The sequence below is a fragment of the Aquarana catesbeiana genome, linkage group LG06 (genome assembly GCF_042186555.1).
Source record: "Aquarana catesbeiana isolate 2022-GZ linkage group LG06, ASM4218655v1, whole genome shotgun sequence".
NCBI classification, from domain to species: domain Eukaryota; kingdom Metazoa; phylum Chordata; class Amphibia; order Anura; family Ranidae; genus Aquarana; species Aquarana catesbeiana.
The window spans coordinates 314,924,858-314,940,395 of record NC_133329.1 but is presented as its reverse complement, the minus strand read 5'-3'; the positions used below and the strand labels follow the sequence as shown (position 1 = coordinate 314,940,395).

The 15,538-nt window shown below is 44.7% G+C and overlaps 1 protein-coding gene across 2 annotated transcripts in view; it reads right to left on the bottom strand.

The window, feature by feature from the left end:
• The window catches only part of PRMT2 (protein arginine methyltransferase 2), a 51,121-nt gene that overhangs the window by 19,758 nt on the left and 15,825 nt on the right, over nucleotides 1-15,538 (bottom strand). For both annotated transcript variants that reach the window (XM_073633692.1, XM_073633693.1), the window contains one exon: nucleotides 6,493-6,668. In XM_073633692.1, the coding sequence (XP_073489793.1) occupies nucleotides 6,493-6,668 (176 nt within the window). The remainder of the gene's footprint in view (nucleotides 1-6,492; nucleotides 6,669-15,538) is intronic.

Sequence of the window (15,538 nt, the reverse complement as noted above, 5' to 3'; positions counted from 1 at the left end):
TCAGTAACAGCTTCATAGGTCATACCCAGACTTCGTTGGACTGGGCTAACTCCTGGGCACTGGGCTCTGCCTTGTATGGATTTTCATACAGGATTATACTGTGTTAGTTAACTGTGGAGTGCTTCACAGGTCCCACATGCTCAAAGTAATATTAAAAAAAAGTTTTTTTACATAGTGTAAAACCCCAATACAAACTTTTGTCAGAACTATTGGGGTTAAAAAGAATTCCTAAGGCCTCCGTAATATATATTTTTCATATATATTTTATGAACAACTCAGAAGCCATTTTCTTTAATCACTTCAGCCCCGGAAGATTTTACCCCCTTCCTGAGCAGAGCACTTTTTACAATTTGGCACTGCATCACTTTAACTGACAATTGCGCGGTCATGCAATGCTGTACCCAAACAAAATTTGCTTCCTTTTTTTCCCACAAATAGAGCTTTCTTTTGGTGGTATTTGATCACCTCTGCGGTTTTTTTTTTTTACTTTTTGCTATAATAAATATCCCCCAATTTAAAAAAAAAAAAACTTCTTCAGTTTAGGTCAACATATATTCTTCTACATATTTTTGCTAAAAAAAAAATAATAATAATCGTTTATTGATTGGTTTGCGCAAAAGATATAGCATCTAAAAATTATGGGAAGGATTTATGGCATTTTTATTATTTATTTTTTTTACTAGTAATGGCGGTGATCTGCGGTATTGCGATGGACAGATCAGAGACTTTTGACACTTTTTTGGAACCATTGACAATTATAAAGCGATCGGCACTATAAAAATGCACTGATTACTGTGTAAATGTCACTGGCAGGGAAGGGGTTAACACTAGGGGGCGATCGAGGGGTTAACTGCGTGTTCCCTCAGTGTGTTCTAACTGTGTGGGGATGGGAGTGACTAGGAGAGGAGATATATCATTTTTCCTACTTAGTAGGAACAAACAATATGTTTCCTCCTCCCTGACAGCACAGGGATTTGTATGTGCTCCTCCCTGAGCACATGTGACAGATGGGAAAGGATCTGGAGAAGTTGCAAAGAACATAATGCTGCCTGTAACATCGTTCAGCATGACCAGTTTGGTGGTGGGTCAATGAAGGTCTGGGGAGGCATATCCATGGAGGGACACACAGACCCCTACAGGCTAGACAATGGCACCCTGACTGCCATTAGGTATCGGGATGAAATCCTTGGACCCATTATCAGACCCTACACTGGTGCAGTGGGTCCTGGGTTCCTCCTCCCGCACAACAACAATGCCCGGCCTCATGTGGCGAGAGTATGCAGCCATTTCCTGGGAGGATGAAGGAACTGAATGGCCCCCACGCTCGCCTGACTTAAATCCAATAGAACACCTGCGGGATATTATGTTTCGGTCCATCCGGCGCTGCCAGGTTGCACCTCAGTCTGTTCAGGAGCTCAGTGATGCCCTGGTCCAGATCTAGGAGGAAATACCCCAGAACACCATCTGTCATCTCTTAAGGAGCATGCCCTGACGTCAGCCATGCATACAAGCATGTGGGGGCCAAACAAACTACTGAGTACCATTTTGGAGTTGCTGCAATGAAATTTCAGCTAAATGAACTAGCCTGCTGCATCATTTTTTCACTTTGATTTTTGGGGTGTCTTTGAATTCAGCCCTCTATAGGTTGATAATTTTAATTTCCATCAATGTGGCATCCTTTAGTTCATAACACATTACCCAGTCCATATCAGTATAGGTATCCAGCATGATATTTTTCCCCATTGAGATGTGATGTGTTTTCAAAGTGTTCCTTTAATTTTTTTGAGCAGTGTATATGTCATTTTTAGAAGCGATTTTGTTCTACATATCTTAAACCCCTGAAAAAAAAAACTATACCTCTGAAACGCATTAGGTGATTGTGTTTGGCAGGTCGGTGACTGCCCACCACAATGTCAACAGAAATTTTGGAACATTATTCACGTATACATTTTGCTTTTAGTTGCCATAATATTACATTAGTCGAAAATTGCTTTTAATATGTGTCTATTACTTTAATAAAGTTTGTATTGAGGTTTTACACAATGCAAAAATAAAGTTTGTTTAGTATTACTTTGAGCATCTGGGCCCTTAAAGTCCCATTGGGTTATTTCCTTTTGCTTTACATTAATTTGGGATGATGGCTTAATCATTCCCTGACTATACCTCTAACCACAGTAGGGTCCAGAACCATGGCACAGTCACAGCATTAGCAGCCTCTGAGCCCTCAGGCTGGAGTGACCATGCCCACTAACTCCCTAACCAACAATCCTACACCTGAGGAGTTGCAGGCTATTGCTATTACTCCTAGAGCTAAAGAGAATGTCTTGGCTCTTAATGAAGCAGTCTGGTAGATTACATGCACAATTTCTGACTTTCAATATCTGAGATCAAAGTTGGGACCCTTTGGATTTTGGAAGCATAAACAGTTTGAAGTAAACTGGGAAATAACATCTTGGTCTAGAAGACCCTAGAGGGCTTAATGGAGACTTGTTAATTTGTGCAGAGACACAGGAAGGTTGGAGGTGAGAAACTGAGAAGGTGGCAGAGAGCGAACTCCAGTTTGTAGCCCTGGAATACCACCTCCTGCACCCAAACATCTGAGACACAAGCTGTCTCCGTTTTCAAAGGTTATCAGATATATTCCACTCTGGAAAGTGGGGGGCACCATCATACCTGAGGATGTTGCAAACTTTGAGGGGCAGACCTTGTGGAGGGACTGAGTAAGCAAAGCTTATGGGATCCTAAATGTGGAGGATGCAGGAGTAACTTACAGGACATTTCTAAACAGTTAAACAGGGAAAAGGCTTTGCAGTCTGATCCTCAGGCTTCTGCTGAGGAAAATGGGTTCTCTTACCACCAAATGCATCCTTGATAATGGAATCAAGAGTAGATTCAAAGGGATGTTTTTCTTCATGGATCAAACTCATCTTACACAGTTTCCCCAGTCCAGAACTTTATACAAGGTGCCATCAAGAGCCGAGGGATTAAGTGGTGAGATCTCTTTTAAAAGAGATTATGATGTCGGCTATGGTTTGGCAAAGTAAAATCACAGCCAGGTTGGGGTGAAAGGCTGGACACGCCAGCGAGAGATCTAGAGAAGGGCAATCAACTGCTGAGATCAACTGGGTCCTTAACCACTTGAGTACAAGCCTGTCATACCCCTTCATTACCAGACAATTTTTCAGTGCTGTAATGTTTCAGCCGACTATTATGTGTTCATGCAACATTGTACCCAAATTAAGTTTATCCCTTTCATGACTAAGCCTATTTTTGAAATTTGGTGTTTACAAGTTAAAATCCGTATTTTTTGCTAGAAAATTAGAGTACCCAAACATTATATATATTTTTTAGCAGAGAATCTAGAGAATAAAATGGCGATTGTTGCAATATTTTTTATCACACGGTATTTGTGCAGCGGTGTTTTAAACGCAAATTTTTGGAAAAGGGACACTTTCATGAATTTTAAAATATCCAAACAGTAAAGTTACCCCAATTTTTTTGTATAATGTGAAAGATGATGTTACGCCGAGTAAATAGATCCCAAACATGTCACCCTTTATAATTGCACGCACTCGTGGAATGGCGACAAACTACGGTACCTATGAATTTCCATAGGCGACGCTTTAAAATTTTTTTACGGTTACCAGGTTTGAGTTACAGAGGAGGTCTAGGGCTAGAATTATTGCTCTTGCTCTGACGATCACGGCGATACCTCACATGTGTGATTTGAACACCGTTTACATATGCGTGCGCGACTTCCGTATGCGTTTTCTTTGCTGCGCGAGCTCGCGGGGACAGGGGCACTTTAAAAAAATTTTTTTTTTTTTTTTTTATTTATTTATTTATTTATTTATTTTTTTACTTTATAAATTGTGTTTTAAAAAAAAATTTTTTTTTTTACTTTTATTGCTGTCACAAGGAATGTAAACATCCCTTGTGACAGTAATAGGTGGTGACAGGTACTCTTTATGGAGGGATCGGGGGTCTAAAAGACCCCCGATCCCTCCTTTACACTTCAAAGTATTCAGATCGCCGAAAACGGCGATTCTGAATACTGTGTACTTTTTTAAATTCGGCGCCATTGGCAGCCGAGTAAACGGGAAGTGACGTCATGACGTCGCTTCCGCGTTTACAACGAGAAGGCTGGAACGAAGCCGCCCACGGCTTCGTTCCAGCCCGCCTCCAGCTGCCGAAGGTACCCGATCGGACACCGGGCTTCCCGATCGCACGGGAGGCCCGGTAACAGCGGCGGGAGGGGGGGGATGTCCCCTCCCGCTCCTCCGGTATAACAACCGAGCGGCTTTTAGCCGCATCGGTTGTTATACTCGGGTAGCCGATCGCCTGCTGGAAACAATGGTACCGGAATGATGCCTGAGACTCTCCTTGAAATGTGGTTGCAAGGAGAGTCTTTGTGGCCTTGGGAGCTAAAGATTCCAATATAGGATATAGCATGTGTAGAAGCAACAGGCCAATCCTCTGTTTTCAAAGTGGTACATGCCGCATTGATAACAACCAAAACAGTCTCTTTTAATTTTTAAGTAACAGTGGACTGTGCCTCCCCAGGGGAAAGCTCATCAGTCAAAAACTGGAGGAACTCAGAATTACACAGTCTCAGAGGCTGATGGCTCAGAAGCCAACAAGGACACATGAAAATCAGAGAATTTGCAAAAGGTGCAGAAGTGTGCTTGTGACATCTGTGGTAACAGTCAGCAAATAACTGGTTGATTTGGACCAAACAGTCTTACATTACTATAGTAAAAACCTCAGCCAAAATGACGGAGAAGCTGGCCACACCAAACAGAGCTGAAGAGTACTCTTATGACGTAATATATTTTAGGAGCAGAGGGCAACTTGATTCCAGTCTGCAGACATCAACACCATGAGTAAGTGTGCTGTGAGCAGCTCCCAGGCCATTAGTACAGTGTGAGCCGGGGGCACCCATAACAGTACCCCCCAGCCCGTGCCTAGAATCAGACATGTTGCGACAATGTGGCGGTAATGCAGCGTAAGGCTTAAAGGATAAGTTTACCTTTGGAAATATGTTACATGTTCCACCTGTTTTTAGGGTTGAACATGTAACATGTTTTCAATGCTGTAGCCGCTGCCGATCTGTGACTGCCCCCCCCCCGTTACAGGAGTACAGGGAGAAGTTCCCTGTACTAGCTGTTAGTTGCTCCACCCACATGACCACGTCACTCATTCAAAGAGTTCTGTGTTTGAATGAACTACATTTACCGACATCTTTTGCGGATGTCGGCTTGTACTTCTCAATAAATTACCACAGTGCTGTGGAGCGCCGTCGTAGTTCATCGATTCTTCCTGTCAAGTATATCTGCTTGCCCGTGCGGGATGTATGGGCACACAGATAACCGGAAAGATATGCAAGAGACCTGGATAGGTTTGCTGATCGCTGGTGCAATGCTTTACAGGCTCCAAAAAAAAATAATAATAAATGCATTTTTTTTTTTTACCTGCAAAAAATTGTATTTTTAAAAGTAAACTTATCCTTTAAAAAGGTAAGAAGCAAGTCCTCAGGTACTTACCAAAGCAGGATAGCTGGTAGCAGGGGAGGATTGGATGGCCAGAAATGACCAAAAAAGTCACTGTATGCAGGCAGCAGAAACAGATCAAAGTTGCACATGGCTATTTGTAAGCAGGGTCAGCAGTGGAAATACACTGTCTCACAGAGTTAATCATTTACTGTGGAAACCAGTAGAAAGCAGGGGATTTTAAATCAGCGACCTCTGTGGTTGAAGTTGTTCCCAATGCTGGTTTCAACCAGCCTACATACAAAGTGGGTCTTCAGAGAAAGGGCAAGCCTGAAACAATGCAAATGGCTCTAAACCTGAAAAGTGTTCTGCTGCTAACTTACCAGCAAAAAGTCTGCAAAGTGCCCTATAAGGAACCCAGTGAGGGAACCCATTTCCAAGCTAGCCCCACAACATCTGATCCAGCAGGTTCCAGATGTCTCACTCCAAAAGCCAGGCTAAGGATGGCTAGCCAGATTGCTGCAGTCAAAGGAAGAAAACTGTAGAGAATTATGAATCCTTTGTCAGGTAAGGCCTCATTCACACAGATGTAGCTGTCCATATGCCCAAACAAATGGGCATGCAGGAAGCCTGGTAAAATCAGTGACTGGCAGTTGGCTGCAAGGGCCTGCACAGACCTCCACACACATCCTAGAGGGCACTTCAGTGAAGGTCTGATGTGCAGACAGACGACAAGGCATTCCAGCCAGCGGCCTGTCATTGATATCAACAGGCTTCCTGCACGCCTCTACATGGGGAAACCTGTGCATCCCGGGCAGCTGAAGATGGCCCTTCAAACGGATGTCAGGATTGGTACATTCATGTGAAAGAGGCCTAAAAACAAACATACTTGTATTTCAGTACTGTATTCAACCAATTGTTATAAGTTTTTGGCAAGTAATTCATACACAGGATAGACAGGTTTGTGGGGAAGAATATTAGGGGTACATACAATCACACATACTTTAACACCTTGAAGTTGAGCCCATAGGCAGAGTCCCAGAAGAGAACCTTGGAGGCATATTCCTTCTCTGCACTGCATGGAACCATGTGAATAGATGCAGTACTCGGCCACATTATTCCATCCTCTTCCAGCCACAAGTCACGAGCTAGAAGAACGGATTCCAACATGAATTCAAACTGCAGATGAAAATAAAACATGAAATGAGAGAGCACAACTAAAAAGGAAGACAAGCTATGTGATAGACTGGAATGTACTAATCAGGGCAGGGGTGGCTAAGGAGGTCAAACCAAGGAGTTAACTGGATCATAAAAGAGGTACTGTTGTCTTTATTAATTCACATGGATTAAATCTATTATTCAGCATTTTTTAAATAATGTTTGGAACTTAATAGACAGAGTAGCCCTTTATGTTGTTTTATTCTTTATTTAGAGTTCACATATTACACTACATCTACTGCAATAGTGCAAAGTAGCAGTGCAATTTGACTATACACCTTTAGGTACAGAGGAAGAAAAATGAACACAAAAACTGTGTATGTAGTATTACAAGCATTCAGTACTTGCACACGCACAGAGTAACAGAGAGCACCAGTACAGAATCGCTTTCACCAATTAAAGATTCATTTTTAACATCTTGGTGTTAGAGAGACTAGGCAGTGTAGTCAAATCTTAGGGGCCCAGTAGGGTTGGGGGCCTGCATAGGTCTCCATTTTGTCTATAACTGATGGTTAAGTGGGTATGTAGGGGGGTCACTCATGGGGAAAAAAAGGAAATAAAAAAAAAGGGATCTTTTACATTCCTGTATAATCCTTTTTTTAATACAGTGCAAAACAGGTCTTCAAATATAATATATTGCTAGTGTCCAACACCTGAAGGTGCAGCATATAACCCATCTGTTATGTTTGAAGACATGTGTCCTGTACCGCGTGATAAAGGAAAACATATGACCAGGTAAACTGGCAATTCTTAAAGCTATCATTGAAACATACAGCATCTCACAAAAGTGAGTACACCACTCACATTTTTGTCATTTTTTTTTATATATTTTCATGTGACAACACTGAAGAAATGACACTTTGCTACAATGTAAAGTAGTGAGTGTACAGCTTGTATAACAGTGTAAATTTGCTGTCCCCTCAAAATAACTCAACACAGCCATTAATGTCTAAACCGCTGGCAACAAAAGTGAGTACACAACTTTACAGTGCAAATATTGATGAGACTTTGGATGAGCATGACTTTGTTGCGACTCTGGCTTTGATCAATGTGATTGTTTTAGCTCTACAAAGTCACACACAAGTCGCATGTATATCATGCAGGTGCGACTTTCTTGTGTTTACTTCAGGGTTTACATTGAAGTCTATGGCCCTCAAGTCGCATGAAAGTTGGACCAAAGTAGTACTGGAATTACTTTACAGTCGCTGGGACTTTAAGTCACACGGGTATGAATGGTACGCATTGTGAGACATGGGATGCGACTTTGGGGTTCAAAGTCGCATGTCAAGTCGCACAACTCTGAATTGGGCCTTAAACCATTAAATGGCTTGTTTCATAACTGACCACGTGCAGCATCATGGCTGTTGGAGATCAGAGGCCAAGATGGCAGCTTCCTTGGTTGAAAATGATAGGAGGGTTTAGTTCCAGTAAAGAATCAAATATCTGTGTTAACATTACCCCTGCACTGTAGGACATCTATAAAGAAGACCTCATACACTGACACATATAAAAAGGTGGAACAAAACCACCTACACCTGGTTTGGGAGAAACAATATATTAAAAAATAGGATTTTTTAAAACAGCTTACCTGTAAAATCCTTTTCTTTCGAAGGACATCACGGGACACAGAGCCACAGTAATTACTGATGGGTTATATAGGTATCACTGGTGATTGGACACTGGCACACCCTATCAGGAAGTTCAACCCCCTATATAATCCCTCCCCCTTGCAGGGATACCTCAGTTTTGTAGCCAAGCAATATAGTGTATTAGAAGAAGGGCGGAACCTCTGTTCCCCGTGATGTCCTTCGAAAGAAAAGGATTTTACAGGTAAGCTGTTTTAAAAAATCCTATTTTCTTTCTCGAACATCACGGGACACAGAGCCACAGTAATTACTGATAGGATGTCCCAGAGCAATGCTACCTGAGGGGGGGGAACCACGACCAAGTAGGGTGCAATCAGACCTGAGGACCCTGTACCGCTGCCTGCAGCACACTACGCCCAAAGGCGATATCCTCATGCCTTCTCACATCCACCTGATAGAATCTGGTGAATGTATGAACTGAAGACCAGGTTGCGGCCTTGCAGATTTGAGCCATAGAGGCACGGTGATGCACTGCCCAAGAAGCACCAATAGCCCTTGTGGAATGTGCCCTGATCTGAAACGGAGGAATCTTCTGTTTCAAACCGTAAGCTTGAATGATCAACTGTCGAATCCATTTAGAAATGGTAGCTTTTGACGCTGCCTGTCCTCTATTGGGACCCTCTGGCAGCACAAACAAAACATCCGTCTTGCGGATCTGAGTAGTTGCCCCTAGATAGGCCTTAACTGCTCTTACTACATCCAACGAATGTAGAGATCTCTCTTCCGGAGAACAGGGATCTGGAAAAAAGGAAGGTAGAACAATGTCTTGGTTTAAATGAAAATCAGAAACCACCTTCGGTAAAAAACTAGGATGAGGGCGTAGTACCACTCTATCCTTGTGTATAATCAAATAAGGCTCCTTACAGGAAAGAGCTGCTAATTCTGATACTCTTCTAGCAGAAGAGATGGCCACCAGAAAAATTCATTTCCTTGTCAACAAGACCAAAGGAATCTGACTTATTGGTTCAAAAGGCTATTTCTGTAACACAGCCAGGACCAAATTCAAGTCCCAGGGGTTTAGGGGCGCTTTAACCGGAGGATTAAAACGCATCACCCCCTGCATAAAGTTTCGGACCAAAGAATGCGAAGCAAGTGGCCGCTGAAATAATACTGATAAAGCAGAAACCTGGCCCTTGATGGTACTCAAGGCCAGCTTCATCTCTAATCCCATCTGTAGAAAATCAAGGATTCTACCTATGACATATTTCCTGGGATGCCAACCTCTGGATTCACACCAGGTTATATAAGCCTTCCAGACTCTATGATAAATCATCCTGGAAGCTGGCTTCCTTGCATTAATCAAGGTAGATATGACAGGACCTGAGAGCCCACGACTCTTCAGAACGTGGGTCTCAATAGCCAAACCGTCAAATTTAGCGTTTGTAAGGCAGGATGGAACACTGGACCTTGAGATAACAGGTCTGGGCGTACCGGTAGGGTCCACGGGGAACCCACCGTCATCCTTACTATTTCTGCATACCAAGTCCTTCTGGGCCAAGCGGGGGCCACCAGAAGTACCGACTTCCTTTCCTGCCGGATCGTGCGAAGGAGTCGTGGTAGTAGCAGAATAGGCGGGAATGCGTAAATCAGTGAGAACCGATGCCACGGAATCACCAACGCATCCGTCCCGCATGCAAGAGGATCTTTTGTCCTTGCCACAAATCTGTCTATCTTTTTGTTGAATCGGGATGCAAAGAGATCTACATCTGGAACCCCCCATCTTTGGCATATGGCCCAAAAGACGTCGGGATGCAGAGACCATTCCCCTGGAAGTAACTGCTGGTGACTTAGATAGACCGCCTGCCAATTTTCTATTCCCGGGATGAAAACTGCCGATATGCATGGCACATGCATCTCTGCCCAGACTAAGATCTGGTTCACCTCTTTTTTAGCAGCTCGGCTCCGGGTGCCTCCCTGATGATTGACATAAGCCACTGCTGTGGCATTGTCGGACTGGATCCTGACCGGACAACCCTGTAGCCTGATAGTCCAGGCTTTTAGAGCTAGATGTATCGCCCGGATCTCCAGAATGTTGATGGGTAAGGTCCTCTCTATCTTGGACCATACCCCTTGGACCGCAGCCTGTTCCAGAACTGCTCCTCAACCTGACAGACTGGCATCTGTTGTTACCACCGTCCAGGTAACCGGTAGAAAGGATCTCCCCTTCTGCAGGTTTTCGGGTATGAGCCACCAATTGAGGCTCTGACGCACCGCATGCGACAGGTGCATCGGAAAGTCTAATGCCTGAACCTTCTTGTTCCAGGTCGACAGAATACTGTGTTGCAGCATTCTTGAGTGAAACTGAGCATAGGGAACTGCTTCGAATGAAGACACCATCTTCCCTAGTAGCCTCATACAAAGGCGGACTGAGGGACCCTTCTTGGTCCTTACTGTCAGAATCAGCTCTCTCAAAGCAGTGATCTTTGCCTGGGGTAGAAATATCTTCTCCTGGCTTGTATCTATAATCAGACCTAAATACTCCAGTCTTCATACTGGTTTTAGGAAAGACTTTTCTATGTTGAGGATCCAACCCAGGTGTTCTAGATACCTGACCGTGGTCCTCAAGTTTCCCTTCAAAGAGGCTACCGACCGGTCTATCAAGAGCAGGTCGTCTAGGTATGCTATGACAGCTATACCCTGAGCCCTTAATCTGGCCAGAGGAGGAGCCAAGATCTTTGTGAACACTCGAGGTGCAGTGGCTATCCCGAAAGGCAGAGCCACAAACTGGAAATGGCGCCCTCCTACCTCGAAGCGCAGAAACTTCTGATGAGCAGGAAAAATGGGCACATGCAGATATGCATCTCTGATGTCTATTGATGCCAGAAATTCTCCTCCCTGCAGGGTGGGAACTACTGTTCGAATTGATTCCATGCGGAAGGATTAAATCCTTAGGAATCGGTTCAGATCCCTTAAGTCCAGAATGGGCCTGACATCCCCATTTGGCTTTTGGACCGTAAAAAGGTTGGAATAGAAGCCCAATCCCTGGTCCTTTGCGGGAACTATCATAATGACCTCTTGCGACAAAAGTCGCTCTAACGCTAGAAGGAGCGACTGCTTCTTCTCTGGGTCTCTGGGAACATTTGATCTGAGGAACCGAGGAGAGGGGAATTCCTGAAACTCCAGCTTGTACCCTAAGGTTACTGTGGAGATTACCCATCTGTCCTGGAAGTCCTCCTGCCAGAGCTCTGAGAACTGTCGCAGTCTTCCCCCCACTCGAGTGAGCGGGGGCGCCCCCTCATGCAGAGGTCTTAGTGTTTTGCCTAGTAGGCTTCTTTCCCCAGGACTTCTTTTGTCCCTGGGGTTGACTCTTGTCTCTGGACCCCGATGGAGGCGGCCGTCGATACTGCCTGGAGGCTGAAGCCCCCGGCGCTGGGAAAAGAGTCCGTTTGAAAGAGGGACGCTTACTCTTCTTCTTGACAGGTAAGAGAGTGCTTTTCCCACAAGAGATTCTCTTGATATAGTTATCCAAGTCCTCTCCAAACAACCTTGCACCACGAAATGGAAACCCAGCCAGTAGCTTCTTACATGGTGCTTCGGCTGACCAATTTTTCAACCATAGGATTCTACGTATATGCACCAACCCCAGTGAAAGACGGGAGGTTTGCACGATAGAATCTCTAATGGCGTCAACCACAAAGCATAAGGCCGCTGGAAGGTTAGCAAACCCCTGGGCCTGCTGTTCAGGTAATACTTTGATGACCTGCTTAACATGGTCTCTTAAGTATTGACAGACTCCAATCGCTGCTACTGCAGGTTGGGCCACTGATCCTGCTAAGGAGAAAACATCCTTCAATAGGGATTCCATCCTTTTATCTACAGGATCCCTGAGCATCTGAGCATTGTCTACAGGACAAGTCAGGCTATTATTTACGGAGGAAATGGCGGCATCAATAGCCGGTATTCCCCACATTTTAATAAACTTTTCTTCCATCGGATAAAGTGTTGAAAACTTTCTCGGCGGAAAAAAACGTTTGTCTGGGTGATCCCACTCAGAATAAATAAGCTTTTCAAGTAAAGTATGAACAGGAAAAGCATGTGCTGCTTGGAAAGGTTTCAGTGACCCCAAAGCAGAAGAGGATTCTTTAGCAGTTTCAGGTATGGGCAACTTAAATGTGGAGCGGACCAATCCAGTGAGGATCTACACTAAGACTTTCTCCTCTTGGGAAGTCGCAGAGGGTCCCTCTCCACCTGAATCCTCCGAAGAGGAATCATCCATCCCATCCCGATCCTCTGAAAGGGATTCATCTCCTTTATCCCAGAGCTCCTCTGTCTGAGGGTCTTGGGGAACAGAGGAAAGCCTAGTGCGTTTTCTTCCACTGAGTGAAGACGTAATCACGGCCATTAATCTTTCCTCTAGACCATTAATGGTTGAGGAAAAAACCTCTTGTGTAATATATACAGGGGCTGAAGTGCCAGAAGCAGGTGTAGCCCCTGACCCCGATGGCTCTCCCTGGCTAGCCGTCCCTGGCCCATCTTTAGGGGGGGAGGATGCTGCCAACAGGGGGCCCTCAGAACCTGAACGAGATCCCCTAGTGTCTCTGGTTCCTGGGGTGCTTGAACCTCTTCTACCCATAGTGCAAAGCAACAAGGTGTGAGGTATACAAATGAACACTGCCCGCTGAGCGATGTAGTCTGGCTAAAAGCCTTGCTACCCAATGCTCAGTCTGGTGTTACTTCAGTAAATGCTGCCTAGGAGAATGCCTGTGTCCCACCTTACATGCGACCGTCAGCTCTGTGTCTCTCAGAAGGCTGAGTGCACCTGTACAGAGTGCCTCTAATAGCCTGCAGCTGGCCTGAGTGGGAGTCTAGGCATCTGTGCTGACGTCCAGCCCCCTCCTCTACCGCCCCCCCCCTCGAGTTTTGAAAAAAACGAGCGCTTCCCGCGCTGCCGACTCTCCTGTCATGCTTCCGGAGAAAGGCTGGGGATGGGGGGGGGGGGAGGCTGGTAACAAGATCTGCCTGAACGGCTATCTTGAGAGATGGTGGCCATTAGGCCGCAGAGCCCAGGTGGTATAACCACTTTCTAGACCCCTGTGGCCCCTCTCTAGCCTGGGGGGGGGAACATTCAAACATGAGAAATCCCCCTTTCCACCTTACCTGTTTGCAGCCTGCTTGAGACGCTGGGACATAAACAGCGATTACAACACCTGAGACAGAGTCAGCATGTGTAGGTTTGTGCTCTTGGCAGCTCCCGGTGGTCACAATAGGCATAGCATGCATTTACCTTAAAGGAGAAAAGCCACTAGAACTCAAAAATTCTGTGGAATCTCCTCTTACCTTATCCAGCCGCAGGGTGCTGTTTACACAGACCCAATCTTCACCTCTCACGGTGGGCTCCGTTTGAAAAAACCGTCAGAGACTGGGGCCCCCATCAGTAGGGGGATCCAACAGTTCTGGGACCATAAAGCACCTCGCCAGAAATTAGGAAGTTTAAAGCCATTTTCTGATCTGCGGGGTCCAGCTCTCTAAAAAGAGAAGCATTACAGGTAAAACCTAGTTTCTTCGGACACGAGGCCCGGGTACCATTCAATTCGGCCATGAAAAGACACTTTGAATGGATCCGGTTCGCCTGGCTTGCCCCAGTATAGGATCTTAGGATATTCCCTTTGGAGCTCAGCACAGGACATCTTTACACGTCCATCACCTAAGACACTGGCGTAAAAACTGAGGTATCCCTGCAAGGGGGAGGGATTATATAGGGGGTTGAACTTCCTGATAGGGTGTGCCAGTGTCCAATCACCAGTGATACCTATATAACCCATCAGTAATTACTGTGGCTCTGTGTCCCGTGATGTTCGAGAAAGAAAAAACTGGATGATGGTCCAAGATAATTTTAATTGTTGGTAAAAAAAAAAAAAAAAAAAAGTCCCATTAAAAAAAAAAAAGGTACTAGCATTACCAACCTTTAAATTATCAGAGTAAATAATAACCCCACGTTACATAATAAAACAAATTAAATGTAAAAATTTTCCTCAACAGAAAGCAGCTAGCACCCAACTGTGTTATTACTACACTGTTTGCTTTAGTAACCCTTTAAATTATGTTGGACTTTTTCATCCCTTTTTGGTCTGGTGCTCTTTTCTGTATTTCTATGAATTGAGCAACTGTTGGGTGCCCATCGAGTGAAGCCTTGCTGTGGGAGAACTGCCTCAACAGAGCTACTGAGCTTCTTTGAAGTTTCCCTTCACTTGACTATGCATGCAAGTCTAAAGGTTTCCAGCACCTCTTTGGAGTATGTACAGTGGGGACGGAAAGTATTCAGACCCCCTTAAATTTTCCACTCTTTGTGATATTGCAGCCATTTACTAAAATCATTTAAGTTCATTTTTTTCCTCATTAATGTACACACAGCACCCCATATTGACAGAAAAACACAGAATTGTTGACATTTTTGCGAATTTATTAAAAAAAAAAACTAAAATATCACATTTAGTAGATGCACCCTTTTGATCTAATACAGCCATGAGTCTTTTTGGGAAAGATGCAATAAGTTTTTCACACCTGGATTTGGGGATTCTCTGCCATTCCTCCTTGCAGATCCTCTCCAGTTCTGTCAGGTTGGATGGTAAACGTTGGTGGACAGACATTTTTAGTTCTCTCCAGAGATGCTCAATTGGGTTTAAGTCAGGGCTCTGGCTAGGCCATTCAAGAACAGTCACAGAGTTGTTGTGAAGCCACTCCTTCGTTATTTTAGCTGCGTGCTTAGGGTCATTGTCTTGTTGGAAGTTAAACCTTCGGCCCAGTCCAAGGTCCTGAGCACTCTAGAGAAGGTTTTCATCCAGGATATCCCTGTACTTGGCCACATTCATCTTTCCCTCGATTACAACCAGTCGTCCTATCCCTGCAGCTGAAAAACACCCCCACAGCATGATGCTGCCACCACCACGCTTCACTGTTGGGACTGTATTGGACAGGTGATGAGCAGTGCCTGGCTTTCTCCACACATACCGCTTAGAATTAAGGCCAAAAAGTTCTATCTTGGTCTCATCAGACCAGAGAATCTTATTTCTCACCATCTTGGAGTCCTTCAGGTGTTTTTTAGCAAACTCCATGCAGGCTTTCATGTGTCTTGCACTGAGGAGAGGTTCCGTCGGGCCACTCTGCCATAAAGCCCCGACTGGTGGAGGGCTGCAGTGATGGTTGACTTTCTACAACTTTCTCCCATCTCCCGACTGCATCTCTGGA